General features: G+C 47.7%; 1 protein-coding gene across 1 annotated transcript in view; it reads right to left on the minus strand.

Annotated features, from left to right (window-relative positions):
• The window catches only part of USP53 (ubiquitin specific peptidase 53), a 43,725-nt gene extending 41,511 nt beyond the window's left edge, over positions 1 to 2,214 (minus strand). Inside the window, exon 1 of the mRNA XM_038769167.1 lies at positions 1,491 to 2,214. Coding sequence (XP_038625095.1) covers positions 1,491 to 1,634 — 144 coding nt within the window. The 5' untranslated portion in view covers positions 1,635 to 2,214. The remainder of the gene's footprint in view (positions 1 to 1,490) is intronic.
• Positions 2,215 to 17,621: the final 15,407 nt, after the last annotated feature.

The raw sequence follows: 17,621 nt of genomic DNA on the forward strand, positions 1-17,621 counted from the left end.
GTTGGTTTCTAACCGGGTGTCCATTTATTAAGTCGGAAAGTTTCCCAATTCTATCATAATCTTTTTCATTTTTCTTGCATTTTCACTGCTTTTTAACATTTTAACCCAATTTAGTTCTGAAAATTTCCCCTTTCTAGCCTTTAATTTGTTTTTGAGCAACTAAATAGTGCAAGTTTTGCATTCAGGGATGTGCCTTGACAATTCCCATCTTCATCTGAATATCTGTCAGGAAAGGGAGCTGAACAACCAGCCCAACAAGCCCCAATTTTTAAATGCAATGCCTGCCACCTTACATAATTCCTTGATAAAAATTGGGAGGGCAACAGAGAAAAGAAATGGAGAGTTTCATCAATATTTTCATCACAAGTTGGTTGCAAATACAGAATTATTCCTTCCTTACCGTCTATGAGGAACTGGGCTAAAAAGCAGTCCATGCTTATTTTCCAGTCAAGGGCTAAGGCTAATAAAGGCTTGGCTGGGATCATAAACCCAGATCTTCAAGCCACGTGCTTGGACATCTGACTGCATGAAATAATAATAATAACAGTATTTGTTATTTTAAAGTATTTCTCACAAGTGCTTACTATGTGCCAAGCCCTGGGATAGATATAAGCAAATCTTGTTGGACGCAGTCCCTGTCCCACATGGGGCTCACAGTCTTAATTCTCATTGTTCAAATGACATAACTGAGGCAGAGAGAAGTGAAGTGGCTTGCCCAGGGTCATATAGCAGAGAAATGGCAGAGCCGGATTAGAACCAGGTTCCTTCTAAGTCCCAGGCCTGTGCTCTATCCAAATTTGTAGACATCCACGGAATAGTAGAAGCAGTGAGGCCAAGAAGACCAGGTGTCAGAAATCTTGTTCCTTAATCAAAGTCTGCCTGTTTTGTAGATGTGTTGGCTTGAGAGACTGTTTTGGGTTCCTTATTTATGAAATAAGTACTATTACCTTTAACCATCTTAACAGATTTGCAAAGATAAGTCACAAGGCATTTGCAGAGCTTTGAAATTCTCGCAAGGCACTAGATAAAACCAAGTAATTATTGTATTATCAAAAAGGACACCACTCTTTAAGACATTAAAGTAAACATGCTGTCACCCATAACATTTATTGCTTATAAAGCAATTCTGATCATTCGCAATTCTACATTTTAAAGTTTTCATGCCAGAAAACTGACATTAGAGAACAACTTTTAATTCTGAGCACTAAACTGTTTACTTAAGACATAAAAACTTAACTTATAACTGCCATTTCTTACTACCCATTAACACAGTACCGTATCTTTGGTGAATCAGTTGTAAAACTGTGGCAAATCCAAAATCAAGTATTAGTCTGAAGCTGTGCACATTAAGAAAACCTCAGTGTTGTCAGCCCTATTTATTTTGCTTTTCAAGAGGTCAGTTTGGAATGATAGCACTTTTACCTTGTAATACTGACTTAAAGTGAGAAGGTGTCTGTTTAAAAAGAAGCAACCAAAAAGTCTGAGCTCACCTGTACGGCACTGTTGAGAAAGCAACTGTTTTGTCCAGGTTCATTTAATAAGCCTTTGGTGGGGGCGAGGGACAACATACTTCCAGGCTGATAAACTTTGCCGAGGTTACCGCCAGGTTTTCGCAGAAACTTGACCCAGGCCATTTTTTCAAGCAGTCCAGAAGCACAAAAACAGAGTGGTTCGTGAATGTGGCGTATTTGGCAGGAAAAATAAAAGAGATGGTAGGCTGGAAAAGAAGATTCCAGTGCCGACTGAAATTCACTGAAATCTGTCCAGAGCCAGCACAGCAACAGTCTCCTCAGGAGTTAAAGAATTTTTCATGGTCGAGCCTTCCCACAAAGCCGGTGGCTATTAAGAGCAGCATATCAAGTAGAAGGGCAGCCTAGATCACTCTGTAGCTGTGGAACGTCAAAGGAACAGAAATGTCCTCTTAAAAAAATGCTCTGCATATTGAAACCCTTTAAAAAAAATCTCAGTTCTATAAAAAAATGATAGGTAGATTAAGACGGGAAGTGTCCGGAAAAGCATTCTTGAAATGCATGTTTCATTGACGGCTGCCCTTCTTCAGTACCAGCTCTCTGTCTTTACAGGTTAGAAAAAGATATTGCATTCTCATCAGGCGTTATCTGTTTGGTCATCTATTTTCTTTGTATTCTTTTAATTGTAAAGGTTTTCACTTTCATGGACAAATTCATCTGGGAAGACTCCATCTTTCATATTGGTATGGCTCAAAGTTTACCTAAAAGAGCGAAGAAGAAAAAAATTAAAACTAAATTAAAGCTAACCCGGAGGCCATTGCTATTATAATGGGGAGAAGAGACTGAATGTTGGAAGGAAATCTGGAAATGCAAATAAAGGTTAAGAGGAAACATATCACTGCCTAGTTTAGAAGTCCAATCATCATCATCATCATCAATCGCATTTATTGAGCGCTTAGTATGTGCAGAGCACTGTACTAAACGCTTGGGAAGTACAAATTGGCAACAATCACAGTTTCCCGAGGAAATACAGCCTAATAGGAAGCCCAAACAAGATCAGATTTCAGGTTGCTGGCATACATCAGTCAACACCAACATGCTTAGGGTTATAAAGCAAGTCAACCCTATTTTACTAGTTTCAAACGTCACATTTTGTGGCAAACCACGTGCCTCGCCTCCAGAAATTACCCAGTCATATAGTACATCAATTAATCAATGGTATTTATGGAGCACTTTATGTGGCCAGAGCACTGTGCTAAATGCTTGGAAGAGTACAATAGTGAGAAGACATGATCCTTGCTCTCATGGAGCAAGACTGTAAGGTAAAAACTAAGAAATTTCTTACGAAAAGTTGGAAACAGAATTAGAATAAGAGATTTCAGTCCTTCAACCCTAGGAACTAACAGCATTAAAGTTTTTAAAGAATAGTTCAGTTAATACAGAGTAATTTTTCCACCATTTTTATGAACTGTGTGACTTTAAAAAGACAGTACTAATTTGGATTTGCAATATTTCCCCTTTTGGGTATGACTAGAGATAACTGTTCCAATTCCAAGTGCTTAAGATTCTGGCATTTGTGCACCATTTCACAGTTCAGAAAAAAAACTGAGGCCTTTACCACTGAATACAGTGCTTAAAATATGAGTTGGAACTATGAGAGATTAATGTCCCCCTTTAGGGGTGAACCTAGATTGAAATATCCAGAAGTTTTTTTGTATTAAAAATAATTCCCCTAAAGCCTGGTGTGAGGATGTTTACTAACTGCATTCTACACTTAATTAGAATTCAGGGAAAAGGTATTTCAATTATTCACTCATGTCATGAACCAGTAATAAAATGCATCAAAAGCATTTCAAGAAATTTGACGTTCTACACGCGGATGTACCCAATCTTCTTGTACAACAGACTGTACTGTGAAAATATTCTGTTTTCTAGTTCAGTAAAGGTGAACCCAAGGTTATGCAGGACTGATCTGTCAAAATTAGGACTTAATTTTAACACTGGATTTATTTCTTCTCCCTTCTTGTTCATCTTCAAATCACTGGGTTTCTTTCATTGAACATGGAAGACATTTCATGACAACACAGCCTTTCAGCATTTTGCTAGGGAAAAATCTTTAATGTTTCATTCTATATTTAGATTACAAATGACAGCTTTTGCTATATGACTTTTATATGCACACACTGCATTGGAGTGACTTATAGGGAACATTCTTAAATTGATATTAATTCTTTCAGCTAAGAATCATATACAACATAGAGGGCTGGACAATTTCTAGCAGAAAGAGATACAACTTGCTGCACACAATTGTCACCAACACAAACCGAAGAGTGGGGGACATCTAACAGGAAGACAATGAAGGACAGACGCTTGAAAGGAGAGATAAAGACAAGGTTAAGGTAACAATAATGGGATTTTTTTCTCCTTTACCAGAAGTAAAGTCATAATGATAACTGGAATTTCCACTATGAGATTTAAATTAAAAAATATGAGCAATGGTTTGGCATAGAGAGTAAAACCTTAATTATTAAAAGTATTATTTTACATCCTAGACCGTAAGCTTTGTATGGGCAGAGAATATGTCCACTAATTTTGTGGTATTTCCCTCTCCCAAATGTTGAGTACAGTGCCCTACAGATAGTAAACACTCATTAAATACCACTGATCTAATCTGACTTCCTCTTGCTAGTCGTATTCATTATAAATGACCAATTTTTACATTTGTTCAAAGTACTTCATCAATTCCACATCACAGGAATACTGTTTCATTACTAATCACCAACCACTCTGACATTATAAAATATACACAAGTGACCGAGTTTCTCCATGATACTTGAAAATGGATAAAACTTTCAATGAAACAGAGATCTCATACTAATGTCAGTTTGTAGATTCTGCCTGGGCAAACTTCAAGGAAAAATAATAAAAAGAAACCAATTTCAAACCACACGGGGCACTTATTTCTTCCACAATTATAGCTTTTGCTGCCACTAAGCTGTTACGTATCCCGTGGTTCCAAAAATTTTAGGCTAATGCCCACCTCCTACCCACATTTCCACTGGTCCTGGGCCCCATGTCTCCTCCACCCAAGCGGAACAGCAGTAAAGGACTGAGTGGAAGCAGCGGTAGAAGCTGCAGCGAACTCAGAGTCTAGGAAAAGCAGCAATTTCTGGCATCCATAGCAGAGGTGAATATGCCAGATTAAATAACCTGGCACAGCCACCCACTAGCACACGTGCCAATGTCTGTTCTAGATCAGTTTGGAAATCTCATCAGCGTCTAATTATCCAAATCCATAGGAAAAGTTGGAGGGTAAAAAAACTACCAACTCTGGATTAAATCAAGCAAACTTTAGTTGCAATTCATTAATGCTATTAACACCTGTAAACAAAGAAAGGTCTAAACTTTCTGAGCAAGGTAGGGCTCCCAGAGAGGTTGAAATTTGCCTCATTAAAAGATAAGGAATATATCTGGGAAAGTCCGGGAAATAAACCTCTAAACAGTAATCTTGCAAGGCAGATTCTGTAACGTAAAATGATCGAAGTGTTAGAGAGTGTGCTACAGGAAAACATTTGGTAGCCAGTACAAATAGATCTGATTTGTCTCGAGATTTCATAAGTGAAATACACCCAATTAGAGGCACTAGCAATCAATGGTATTTACTGGGCACCGTATGCAGAGCCCTGAATTCTACTGTACGATACGGTAGAGCTGGCAGTCACCGTATCTGCCCACAAGCAGCATACGGGGTAGAGCCAGCATTTTCTATCACGTTCATTAGAACATAAATGACCTACTGGACGAGAACAATGGTCTATCAGCCCAGTATTCCATTTCCAACAAAAGCAATCATACCCTCCTTGACATGCTTCTTCAAAGCAAGGCATTTCCCTCTAACCTCCCTTAACTCTTGTTTCTCAATCCATACTGGCCAATCACTCAATCGATCAATGGTATTAAGTGCTTACTGTGTAATAAGCGCTTGGGAGAATACAACAGAGCTGATAGACTCATTCCCTGCTCACAACAAGCTCTCACACTTATCCTAACCTATCTCATCCTATCCTATCCCGACTGGATTACTGCATCATGCTCCTGTCTCTCCCCACTTCAGTCTATACTTCTGGGGCCCAGATCATCTTTGTGCAGAAACGCTCTGGGCATGTTACTCCCCTCCTCAGAAATCTGCAGTGGCTGCCCGTCAACCTACAAATCAAGCAAAAACTCCTCACTCTCAGCTTCAAGGCTGTCCATCCCCTCGCCCCCTCCTACCTCACCTCCCTTCTCTCCTTCTCCAGCCCAGCTTGCACCCTCCATTCCTCTGCCACTAACCTCCTCACTTTGCCTCGTTCTCACCTGTCCTGCGGTCGACCCCCAGCCCATGTCCTTCCCTTGGCCCGGAATGCCCTCCCTTCCGCACATCCGCCAAGCTAGCTCTCTTCCTCCCTTCAAAGCCCTACTGAGAGCTCACCACCTCCAGGAGGCCTTCCCAGACTGAGCCCCCTTTTCCCTCTCCTCCTCCCCATATCCCCCCGCCCTACCTCCTTCCCCTCCCCACAGCACTTGCATAGATATTTGTACAGATTTATCACTCTATTTAATTGTACATATTTACTATTCTATTTATTTTGTTAATGATATGCATATAGCTTTAATTGTACTTGTTCTGACGATTTTGACACCTGTCTACATGTTTTGTTTCGTTGTCTGTCTCCCCCTTCTAGATTGTGAGCCTGTTGTTGGGTTGGGACCGTCTCTATATGTTGGTTGGGACCATCTCTATATGTTGCCGACTTGTACTTCCCAAGCACTTAGTACAGTGCTCTGCACACAGTAAGCAATAAATATGATTGAATGAATGAATTCAAAATTATCCTCAAATCTATTGATAATTACCCCTGCATAATTTTCTGTGGTGACCCTTGCTGCTTACCACTTGTTTGAAAAAGTTTTATTCCTTATATTTTGGGAGAACCTATCAGTTTCGACTGCCCCCCTCCACCCCAGGCCTGGAATTGTGGGTTTTGGTGAATAACAATTTCGTGGTCACCCTGAAGCAAATTGAACAATAGAAGTCTAATACGGTAATTGAGACAAATCCCCAGCATCGGCTCTGTTATGCTTCAGTCCAGGTACCGATTAGTTTCCTTCCCAAACCCCGGGGCCTACTTTTAGACCGGGAACTCAAAAAACACCAGTGATTAGGACTAATATGTGACTTTTAACCCTAATTTTGGAAAGCTACAGCTTCAAAAGAAACCGGGACTTCGACATCATAATATAAGCCATCTGATGTGACCTATTTTACCTAGTACTTTAAGACAGTGTATGTGCATGGCCACAGATCCCATCATTTACCATAGACCATTTTAGTCTAAAATAACTTTAAAAGTCCTACAAATGAATTCTTGATTTCTATAGTCCATGCCCTTCCACTAGCTTGTCTGGTGAAGCTGATACATAGGTGATTTTCTGATTTTAGTAAATAGTAATCAATCTCCAAACAGATGCTCTATTTTATCCTAATCTAAAATTGGCAAAGCGTAGAAAGGTTGGCATAGTAGTCCACATTTAAAAAAGTCACTAGTGGTCTTTGAAGTGACAAGTTATTGAAAAAACTTACCATTCTAAGGTGGCTGTCTTTTAGATACTCAGGTGAGATCTTAAGCTGAGAGTGTAAATTCTCATCTGAGTAACATAACTCTACATATTGAACACTGATTTAAAATTAGGTGATATTGTGGATTTCACCTCATTTACAAGATTAGAAAACAACTTCAAATTCGACCTCTGAATAACGTGATTACCTCATATCTATTTCAGTGCTTATAACAGTGGTTGGAACATATTAAGCACTTAATACCACTATTATCATGCAAAAGTAATTAAAACCTCATTGATGCATTAAAAAAATACATATACACATACAGCATTTTGACCTGAGTGCAATAAAAGTACAATAAAAAGCTTTTACTAAAATTATTTTAAAGTCCTGAATAGTCAAATAAATCTCTTTATATCTAACACTTGAGTAGCATGCCAAATCCAGGTAATTGAGAATATTTTCTTTTGCCTAAATAAAAATGTAATTTGACTGTAAAATGGACTTTTTGTTCTACAGTACAAAAAATACTCGGTCTTGAAGACATTAGGGTGGTAGACTTTAGAATGGCTTGTAGGAAAACTGAAATATATTCTGAAACTATCTTTAGCTATTATTCAGGCTTAAACACCAAAATGAAAAACAAAAGGAACTTTCCAGGGGAAGAAAGGAATAGGCCTAAAACATGACCTTCTTCCCAATAAATAATTCCAAGCAGTACCTTGGAATGTCTTAGTACATTCACACATATTAATACTGTATTACCATTACAATACTGTTACCGAGTGCTTTAATCAATCAATCAGTGGAATTTATTGAGCTCTTACTGTGGTGTAGAGCAGTGAACTAAGTGCTTGGTGACAGCACATAAACTCGCAATTCTGACTGATGGGGACTGAAACTCAGAAAAAGTTACTCGGGTCTACAAAAAGAGACACCTAACTCATTTCCACAAAATTTTTGCTTATTTAAAACTGTATCCAAGTTTTGCATCTTAAGATACATAGTGTCTTTAGTTTCCATGAGGCTTTTAAAAAAATGTCCTTTAGGTGAAAAAGTTTAAGTGACCATTGACCAAAGTAACTTTTTCTGAGTTTCAGTTCACATCACTCAGAACTGTGAGTTGATCTGCCAGTTAGGTAGTCTGGAAAACCATTTTTTTTAAAGCCACACGGAACCTCAATTTCCCTAGTGCTTTCCACCTTATTATTCTGAAGTTAGACGCTGGGAGATGGGAAGAACTGGAGTGACCCAATCAGGATAACAGCTCAATCCGGGATATTTGTGCAGTTTTATTTTTTATTTTTTGCCAGATTTGGCCAGCATCTTTGGGGGCTTTAAGTACAGTTTTTCCTTGCCAGATTTAGCCAGGGCTTTGGGGGGTTTTTGTGCAGTTTTTCTCGCCAGATTTGTCCAGCATCTTTGGGGGGTTTCCTGCAGTTTTTCTCACCAGATTTGTCCAGCATCTTTGGGGGTTTTCCTGTAGTTTTTCTTGCCAGATTTGGCCAGGACTTTGGGGGGCTTTTGTGCAGTTTTTCTTATTATATTTGTCCGGCATCTTTGGGGGCATTAGTGCAGTTTTTCTTGCCAGATTTGTTCAGCATCTTTGGGGGCTTTTGTGCAGTTTTTCTCACCAGATTTGTCCAGCACCTTTGGGAGCTTTCGTGTAGATTTTCTTGCCAGATTTAGCCAGGACTTTAGGGGGCTTCTGTGCAGTTTTCCTCACCAGATTTGTCCAGCACCTTCGGGGTCTTATGTGCAGTTTTTCTTATTACATTTGTCCGGCATCTTTGGGGGCATTAGTGCAGTTTTTCTTGCCAGATTTGTTCAGCACCTTTGGGGGCTTTTGTGCAGTTTTTCTTGCCAGATTTGTCCAGCACCTTTGGGAGCTTTTGTGTAGATTTTCTTGCCAGATTTAGCCAGGACTTTAGGGGGCTTCTGTGCAGTTTTCCTCACCAGATTTGTCCAGCACCTTCGGGGGCTTATGTGCAGTTTTTCTTATTACATTTGTCCGGCATCTTTGGGGGCATTAGTGCAGTTTTTCTTGCCAGATTTGTTCAGCATCTTTGGGGGCTTTTGTGCAGTTTTTCTCGCCAGATTTGTCCAACATCTTTGGGAGCTTTCTTGAAGTTTTTCTCACCAGATTTAGCCAGGACTTTAGGGGGCTTCTGTCCAGTTTTCCTCACCAGATTTGTCCAGCACCTTCGGGGGCTTATGTGCAGTTTTTCTTACTACATTTGTCCAGCATCTTTGGGGGCATTAGTGCAGTTTTTCTTGCCAGATTTGTTCAGCATCTTTGGGGGCTTTTGTGCAGTTTTTCTCACCAGATTTGGCCAACATCTTTGGGAGCTTTCTTGAAGTTTTTCTCGCCAGATTTGTCCAGCACCTTTGGGGGCTTATGTACAGTTTTTCTTGCCAGATTTGGCCAGGACTTTGGGGGGCTTTTGTTAAGTTTTTCTCGCCAGATTTGGCCAGGACTTTGGGGGGCTTTTGTGACGTTTTTCTCGCCAGATTTGACCAGCACCTTTGAGGCTTTTGTGCAGTTTTTCTTGCCAGATTTGGCCAGGACTTTGGGGGGCTTTTGTTAAGTTTTTCTCGCCAGATTTGGCCAGGACTTTGGGGGGCTTTTGTGACGTTTTTCTCGCCAGATTTGACCAGCACCTTTGAGGCTTTTGTGCAGTTTTTCTTGCCAGATTTGGTCAGCGTCTTCGGGAGCTCTCGTGCAGTTTTTCTTGCCAGCTTTGTCCAGCATATATGGGGGCTTTGGGGTAGTCTTTCTCTCTAGATTTGTCCAGCACCTTCGGGTTCTTTTATGCAGTTTTTCTTGCCAGACTCGGCCAGGTCTTTAGGGGGTTTCGGTGCAGTTTTTCTCACCAGATTTGTCCAGCACCTTCGGGGGCTTTGGTGCAGTTTTTCCTGCCAGATTTGTCCAGCATCTTTGGGAGTTTCGTGCAGTTTTTCTCGCCACATTTGTCGAGCACCTTTAGGGGCTTATGTGCAGTTTTCCGTGCCAGATTTGGCCAGGACTTTGGGGGGCTTTTGTGAACTTTTTCTCGCCAGATTTGGCCAGCATCTTTGAGGCTTTTGTGCAGTTTTTCCTGCCAGATTTGTCCAGCATCTTTGGGAGTTTCGTGCAGTTTTTCCTGCCAGATTTGTCCAGCATCTTTGGGAGTTTCGTGCAGTTTTTCTCCCCGGATTTGTCCAGCACCTTTAGGGGCTTATGCGCAGTTTTTCTTGCCAGATTTGCTCAGGACTTTGGGGGGGCTTTTGTGAAGTTTTTCTCGCCAGATCTGGCCAGCACCTTTGAGGCTTTTGTGCAGTTTTTCTCGCCAGATCTGGCCAGCACCTTTGAGGCTTTTGTGCAGTTTTTCTTGCCAGACTGGGCCAGCACCTTTGGGTGCTTTTGTGCAGTTTTTCTCGCCAGATTTGGCCGGGATTGGGGGGGGGGGGGGGGGGGGGGTTGAGTGCAATTTTTCTGCGCAGATGTGTCCAGCACCTTTAGGGGCTCATGCGCAGTTTTTCTTGCCAGATTTGCTCAGGACTTTGGGGGGGCTTAGGTGAAGTTTTTCTCGCCAGATCTGGCCAGCACCTTTGAGGCTTTTGTGCAGTTTTTCTTGCCCGATTGGGACAGCGTCTTTGGGGGCTTTTATGCCGTTTTTCTCTCTAGATTTGGCCAGCACCTTCGGGGGGCTTCTGTGCAGTTTTTCTCGCCAGATTTGGCCGGGATTTGCGGGGGGAGGGTTGAGTGCAGTTTTTCTGGGCTTATGTGTCCCATCTGTCAGGGCGCCTCCGGGGCTGTCCGGGTCTCCTGGGTTCCCTTAGCCCAGGGCGGGGTGACTCCCCCGGGGGGGGAGGGGGGGGTTGCACCTGCACCTGCACCTGTACTTCCTGCTCTCCAGCGACGTTTACATCGGTTTGCGGGAAGGGGGGGGGGGTGTCCCATAAATAGCCCCGCACCGTCTAAGCAGTAGCCTGGGGTGTCCCCGCGGCAGGGGGCTGTCCGGGAGGGGAGGGCACGGGGGTCTCTCTCTCTGTCTGTCTGTCTGTCTGTCCGTCTGTCCGTCCCCCCGGGGGAGGGTCCCGGGGCACCTACCTACCTTCCGGACGGGAAGCCGTCGCTCCTGCCGCTCGCCTCCGACGGACGGACGGACCGGCAGGCCGGCTGGCCGGCCGATCGACGGACGGACGGACGGACAGACGGACGGACCGACCGACCGACCGACAGACCGCCAGGCCGGCTCCTTCCTCCCTTCCGGGGCGGCGCGACTCCGACCAGTCCGGCTCGGGCGGGACACGCCCCCTCCCGGGCAGGACACGCCCCCTACCGGTCGGGCCACTCCCCCTCCTGCACATGACACGCCCCCTCTCCGATAGGACACGCCCCGTCCAGATCGGGCCGCGCCCCCGCACGGACAGGACACGCCCACTCCTCGGTAGGCCCCGCCCCTCACGGACAGGACACGCCCCCTCCCGGGCAGGACACGCCCCCTACCGGTCGGGCCACGCCCCCTCCTGCACACGACACGTCCCCCTACAGATCGGACCACGCCCCTTCCTGCACAGGACACGCCCCCTCCCCGATAGGACACGCCCCCTCCAGATCGGGCCGCGCCCCCGCACGGACAGGACACGCCCCCTCTCCGATAGGACACGCCCCGTCCAGATCGGGCCGCGCCCCCGCACGGACAGGACACGCCCACTCCTCGGTAGGCCCCGCCCCTCACGGACAGGACACGCCCCCTCCCGGGCAGGACACGCCCCCTACCGGTCGGGCCACGCCCCCTCCTGCACACGACACGCCCCCCCTACAGATCGGACCACGCCCCTTCCTGCACAGGACACGCCCCCTCCCCGATAGGACACGCCCCCTCCAGATCGGGCCGCGCCCCCGCACGGACAGGACACGCCCCCTCCCCGATAGGACACGCCCCCTCCAGATCGGGCCGCGCCCCCGCACGGACAGGACACGCCCACTCCTCGGTAGGCCCCGCCCCTCACGGACAGGACACGCCCCCTCCCGGGCAGGACACGCCCCCTACCGGTCGGGCCACGCCCCCTCCTGCACACGACACGCCCCCCTACAGATCGGACCACGCCCCTTCCTGCACAGGACACGCCCCCTCCCCGATAGGACACGCCCCCTCCAGATCGGGCCGCGCCCCCCGCACGGACAGGACACGCCCCCTCCCCGATAGGACACGCCCCCTCCAGATCGGGCCGCGCCCCCGCACGGACAGGACACGCCCATTCCTCGGTAGGCCCCGCCCCTCACGGACAGGACACGCCCCCTCCTGGACAGGACACGCCCCCTACAGATCGGACCACGCCCCCGCACGGACAGGGCACGCCACCTCCCCGATAGGCCCCGCCCCGCACGCACGGGACACGCCCCCTACAGGTCGGACCACGCCCCCGCACGGACAGGACACGCCCCGCACAGACAGGACACGCCCCTTCCCCGATAGGACACGCCCCCTACAGATCGGACCACGCCCCCGCACGCGCTGGACACGCCCCCTCCCCGGTAGGGCACGCCCCGCACGCACAGGACACGCCCCCTACAGATCGAACCACGCCCCCTCCTCACAGGACACGCCCCCTCGCTCGCTGGACACGCCCCCTCCCCGATAGGACACGCCCCCTGCAGATCGGACCACGCCCCCGCACGGACAGGGCACACCACCTCCCCGATAGGCCCCGCCCCGCACGCACGGGACACGCCCCCTACAGATCGGACCACGCCCCCGCACGGACAGGACACGCCCCGCACAGACAGGACACGCCCCTTCCCCGATAGGACACGCCCCTACAGATCAGACCACGCCCCCGCACGGACAGGACACGCCCCTCCCCGATAGGCCCCGCCCCGCACGCACAGGACACGCCCCCTACAGATCGGACCACGCCCCCTCCTGCACAGGACACGCCCCCGCACGCGCAGGACACGCCTCCTCCCCGATAGGGCACGCCCCCTACAGATCGGACCGCGCCCCCGCACGGAAAGGACACGCCCCCTCCCCGATAGGCCCCGCCCCTCACGCACAGGACACGCCCCCTACAGGTCGGACCACGCCCCCTCCAGCACAGGACGCGCCCCCTATAGATCGGGCCACGTCCCCTCCCCGATATGACACGCCCCCTACAGATCGGACCACGCCCCCGCACGGACAGGACACGCCCCCTTCCCGATAGGCCCTGCCCCGCGCGGGCAGGACACTCCCCCTTCTGGGCAGGGCACGCCCCCTCCCCGATAGGACACGCCCCCTCCTGGACTGGGCACGCCCCGCACGGACAGGACACGCCCCCTTCTGGACAGGACACGCCCCCGCACGCACCGGACACGCCCCTTCCCCGAAAAGACACGCCCCCTCCAGATCGAGGGGGGCCCCCGCACGGGCAGGACACGCCCCCTCCGCGATAGGACACGCCCCCTCCGCGATAGTACACGCCCCCTCCAGACCGGGCCGCGCCCCCTCCTGGACAGGGCACGCCCCCCGCCGGACAGGACACGCCCCCTCCAGATCAAGCCCCGCCCCTTCAGGAAGGGCAGGCCCCCTCCAGATAGGGCCACGCCCCCCGGACGGGCCACGACCCCCGGACGGGCCACGCCCCCTCCCGACCAGACCACGCCCCCTATAGGACACGACACGCCCCACCGGCTCAGGCCACGCCCCCTCCAGATCAGGCCACGCCCCGCCCCCTCAAGGACAGTCCCCGCCCCCTCCAGCAGCGTGGCTCAATGCAAAGAGCCCGGGCTTTGGAGTCAGTGATCATGGGTTCAAATCCCGCCTCCGCCACTTGTCAACCGTGCGACTCTGGGCAAGTCACTTTACTTCTCTGGGCCTCAGTTCCCTCATCTGTAAAATGGGGGTGGAGACTGTGAGAGCCCCACGGGGGGGGGGGGGGGACACCTGATCACCGTGTAGCCTCCCCAGCGCTTAGAACGGTGCATTGCACATAGGAAGCGCTTAATAAACGCCGTCATTAGTATTAGTATTAGTATTATCAGACCACGCCCCTCCGGGACAGGCCACGCCCCTCCCGGCTAGGCCACGCCCCCTCCCGGCTAGGCCACGCCCCCTCCCGGCCAGGCCACGCCCCTCCGGGACAGGACGCGGCCCTGGCGGCGGAGGCGGAGCGGGACACGTGAGGCGGAGACGCCCCCCCCCCCCCCCCCCCGTGACCCACATTCGCCGCAATCAATCAATCGTATTTATTAATAATAATAATAATAATCATCATCATCATCATCATAATAATAATAAGGATGGCATTTATTAAGCACTTCCTATGCGCAAAGCACTGTTCTCAGCGCTGGGGAGATTACAGGGAGATCAGGTTGTCCCACGGGGGGCTCACCTTTTAGACTGTGAGCCCACTGTTGGGTAGGGACCGTCTCTATATGTTGCCAACTTGGACTTCCCAAGCGCTTAGTCCAGTGCTCTGCACACGGTAAGCGCTCAATAAATACGATTGATTGATCTTACCTTACCTTACCGTCTTACCTCCTTCCCTTCCGCACAGCACCTGTATATATGTTTGTATACATTTATTACTCTATTTTACTTGTACATATCTATTCTATTTATTTTATTTTGTTAATATGTTTGGTTTTGTTCTCTGTCTCCCCCTTTTAGACTGTGAGCCCACTGTTGGGTAGGGACTGTCTCTATATGTTGCCAACTTGGACTTCCTAAGCGCTTAGTACAGTGCTCTGCACACCGTAGGCGCTCAATAAATACGATTGATCTTACATTACCATCTTACCTCCTTCCCTTCCGCACAGCACCTGTATATATGTTTGTACATATTTATCAATCAATCAATTGTATTTATTGAGCGCTTACTATGTGCAGAGCACTGTACTAAGCGCTTGGGAAGTACAAATTGGCAACACATAGAGACAGTCCCTACCCAACAGTGGGCTCACAGTCTAAAATTTATTATTAGTATATAATTAATATATTATTAATATATTAATAATATATAGTAATATTAATATATAATAATATCATTACTATATTAATATTAGTAATATTTATTACTCTATTGATTTATTTGACTTGTACATATCTATTCTATTTATTTTATTTTGTTAGTATGTTTGGCTTTGTTCTCTGTCTCCCCTTTTAGACTGTGAGCCCACTGTTGGGTAGGGACTGTCTCTATATGTTGCCAATTTGGACTTCCCAAGCGCTTAGTACAGTGCCCTGCACATAGTAAGCGCTCAATAAATACGATTGATGATGATGCTATCTTGCCAACTGGTACTTCCCAAGCGCTTAGTACAGTGCTGTGCACACAGTAAGCGCTCAATAAATACGATGGATTGATTGATGGATTGACACGCCCCCTCCCGGCCAGGCCACGCCCCTCCCGGCCAGGCCACGCCCCCTCTCGGCCAGGCCACGCCCCTCACGGCCAGGCCACGCCCCTCACGGCCAGGCCACGCCCCCCTCCGCCCAGGCCACGCCCCTTCCAGGACAGCCCCCGCCTCCGCCCGTTCAGGCCCTGCCCTCCGCCTGGGGGCGCTGTGGAGCGTTGCGGTCCGCTCCCGGCGTGCCCCGCGCGTGGCGGGTAGTTTGGCTCGGGCCTGAGGGGAGGGGAAGGAAGGGCCCCTGTCATGGCTCCCCTCACCCACCAGCCCCTCAGCTTTAAAAAGGTGGCCGCCCAATCAACCAATCAATCAATCAATCGTATTTATTGAGCGCTGACTGTGTGCAGAGCACTGTACTAAGCGCCTGGGAAGTCCAAGTCGACAACACGTAGAGACAATCCCTACCCCACAGTGGGCTCACAGTCTAGAAGGGGGAGACAGGGAACAAAGCCAAACATACTAACAAAATAAAATACATAGAATAGATATGCACAAGTAAGATAAATAAATAGAGTAATCTTACAGTACTAAATATGTAAAAGGTAATCAAGGCTGTCCCACGTGGGGCTTACAGGCTTAATCCTTATTTTACAGATGAGGGAACTGAGGCGCGGGGAATTTATTATAATTATTATTATGGCATTTAATACGCATTTACTGTGTGCGAAGCACTGTTCTGAGCGCTGGGGAGGTTACGAGGTGATCAGGTTGTCCCACGGGGGGCTCACCCTCTTAATCCCCATTTTACAGATGAGGGAACTGAGGCACAGAGAAGTGAAGTGACTTGCCCAAAGTCACACAGCTGAAAAGTGGTGAAGCTGGTATACGTATATACCAGTTCACCACAGAGGGACTTGGGGCTACAGCAAAACCAAGGGAACACCCTTAATCCTTGCCATCAACTAGGAGAGTTCCTGTCACTGTTTTGTTGTCTGTCTCCCCCTTTTAGACTGTGAGCCCACTGTTGGGTAGGGACTGTCTCTATATGTTGCCAACTTGGACTTCCCAAGCGCTTAGTACAGTGCTCTGCACACAGTAAGCGCTCAATAAATACGACTGATTGTCACCCATGGGGCCCCAAGCCTGACGGCACAAGCTACTAGCTAATCCCCTTTTCTACTGCTGAGAAAATGGAGGCCCTGACAAGTTGTTTTGACGTCTGCCTCCCCCTTAATAATAATAATAATAATAATGGCATTTATTAAGCACTTACTATGTGCAAAGCACCATTCTAAGCGCTGGGGAGGTTACAAAGGGATCAGGTTGTCCCAAGGGGGGCTCACAGTCTTAAACCCCATTTTTCAGCTGAGGTAACTGAGGCCCAGAGAAGTGAAGTGACTTGCCCAAAGTCACACAGCTGACAATTGAACCCCTGACTTCTGACTCCAAAGCCTGTGCTCTTTCCACTGAGCCACGCTGTAGTCAGGGAGCCCGTTGTTGGGCAGGGATTTTTATTTTACTTGTACATATCTATTCTATTTATTTTATTTTGTTAGTATGTTTGGTTTTGTTCTCTGTCTCCCCCTTTTAGACTGTGAGCCCACTGTTGGGTAGGGACTGTCTCTATTTGTTGCCAATTTGTACTTCCCAAGCGCTTAGTACAGTGCTCTGCACACAGTAAGCACTCAATAAATACGATTGATGATGATGATGATGATCTCTATTGGTTGCCAAATTGTACTTTCCAAGTGCTTAGTGCAGTGCTCCGCACAAAGTAAACGCTCAATAAGTATGAATGAATGAATGAAGTATGGGGAAGACGCCTTCTAGACTGTGAACCCGTTCTTGGGTAGGGAACGTCACTATATAATAATAATAATAATAATAATAATAATAATAATGATAATAATAATAATAATAGTGTTGGTATTTGTTAAGCGCTTACTATGTGCCAAGTACTGTTCTAAGCACTGGGGGGTTACAAGGTAATCAAGGCTGTCCCACTTGGGGCTCACAGTCTTAATCCTTATTTTACAGATGAGGGAACTGAGGCACAGAGAATTTGTTACTATTATTATTATTCTGGCATTTAATAAGCTCTTACTATGTGCAAAGCACTGTTCTAAGCGCTGGGGAGGTTACAAGGTGATCAGGTTTTCCCACGGGGGGCTCACACTCTTAATCCCCATTTTACAGATGAGGTAACTGAAGCACCGAGAAGTTAAGTGACTTG

This window comes from Tachyglossus aculeatus, chromosome X5 (assembly GCF_015852505.1).
Source record: "Tachyglossus aculeatus isolate mTacAcu1 chromosome X5, mTacAcu1.pri, whole genome shotgun sequence".
Classification (NCBI taxonomy): Eukaryota; Metazoa; Chordata; class Mammalia; order Monotremata; family Tachyglossidae; genus Tachyglossus; species Tachyglossus aculeatus.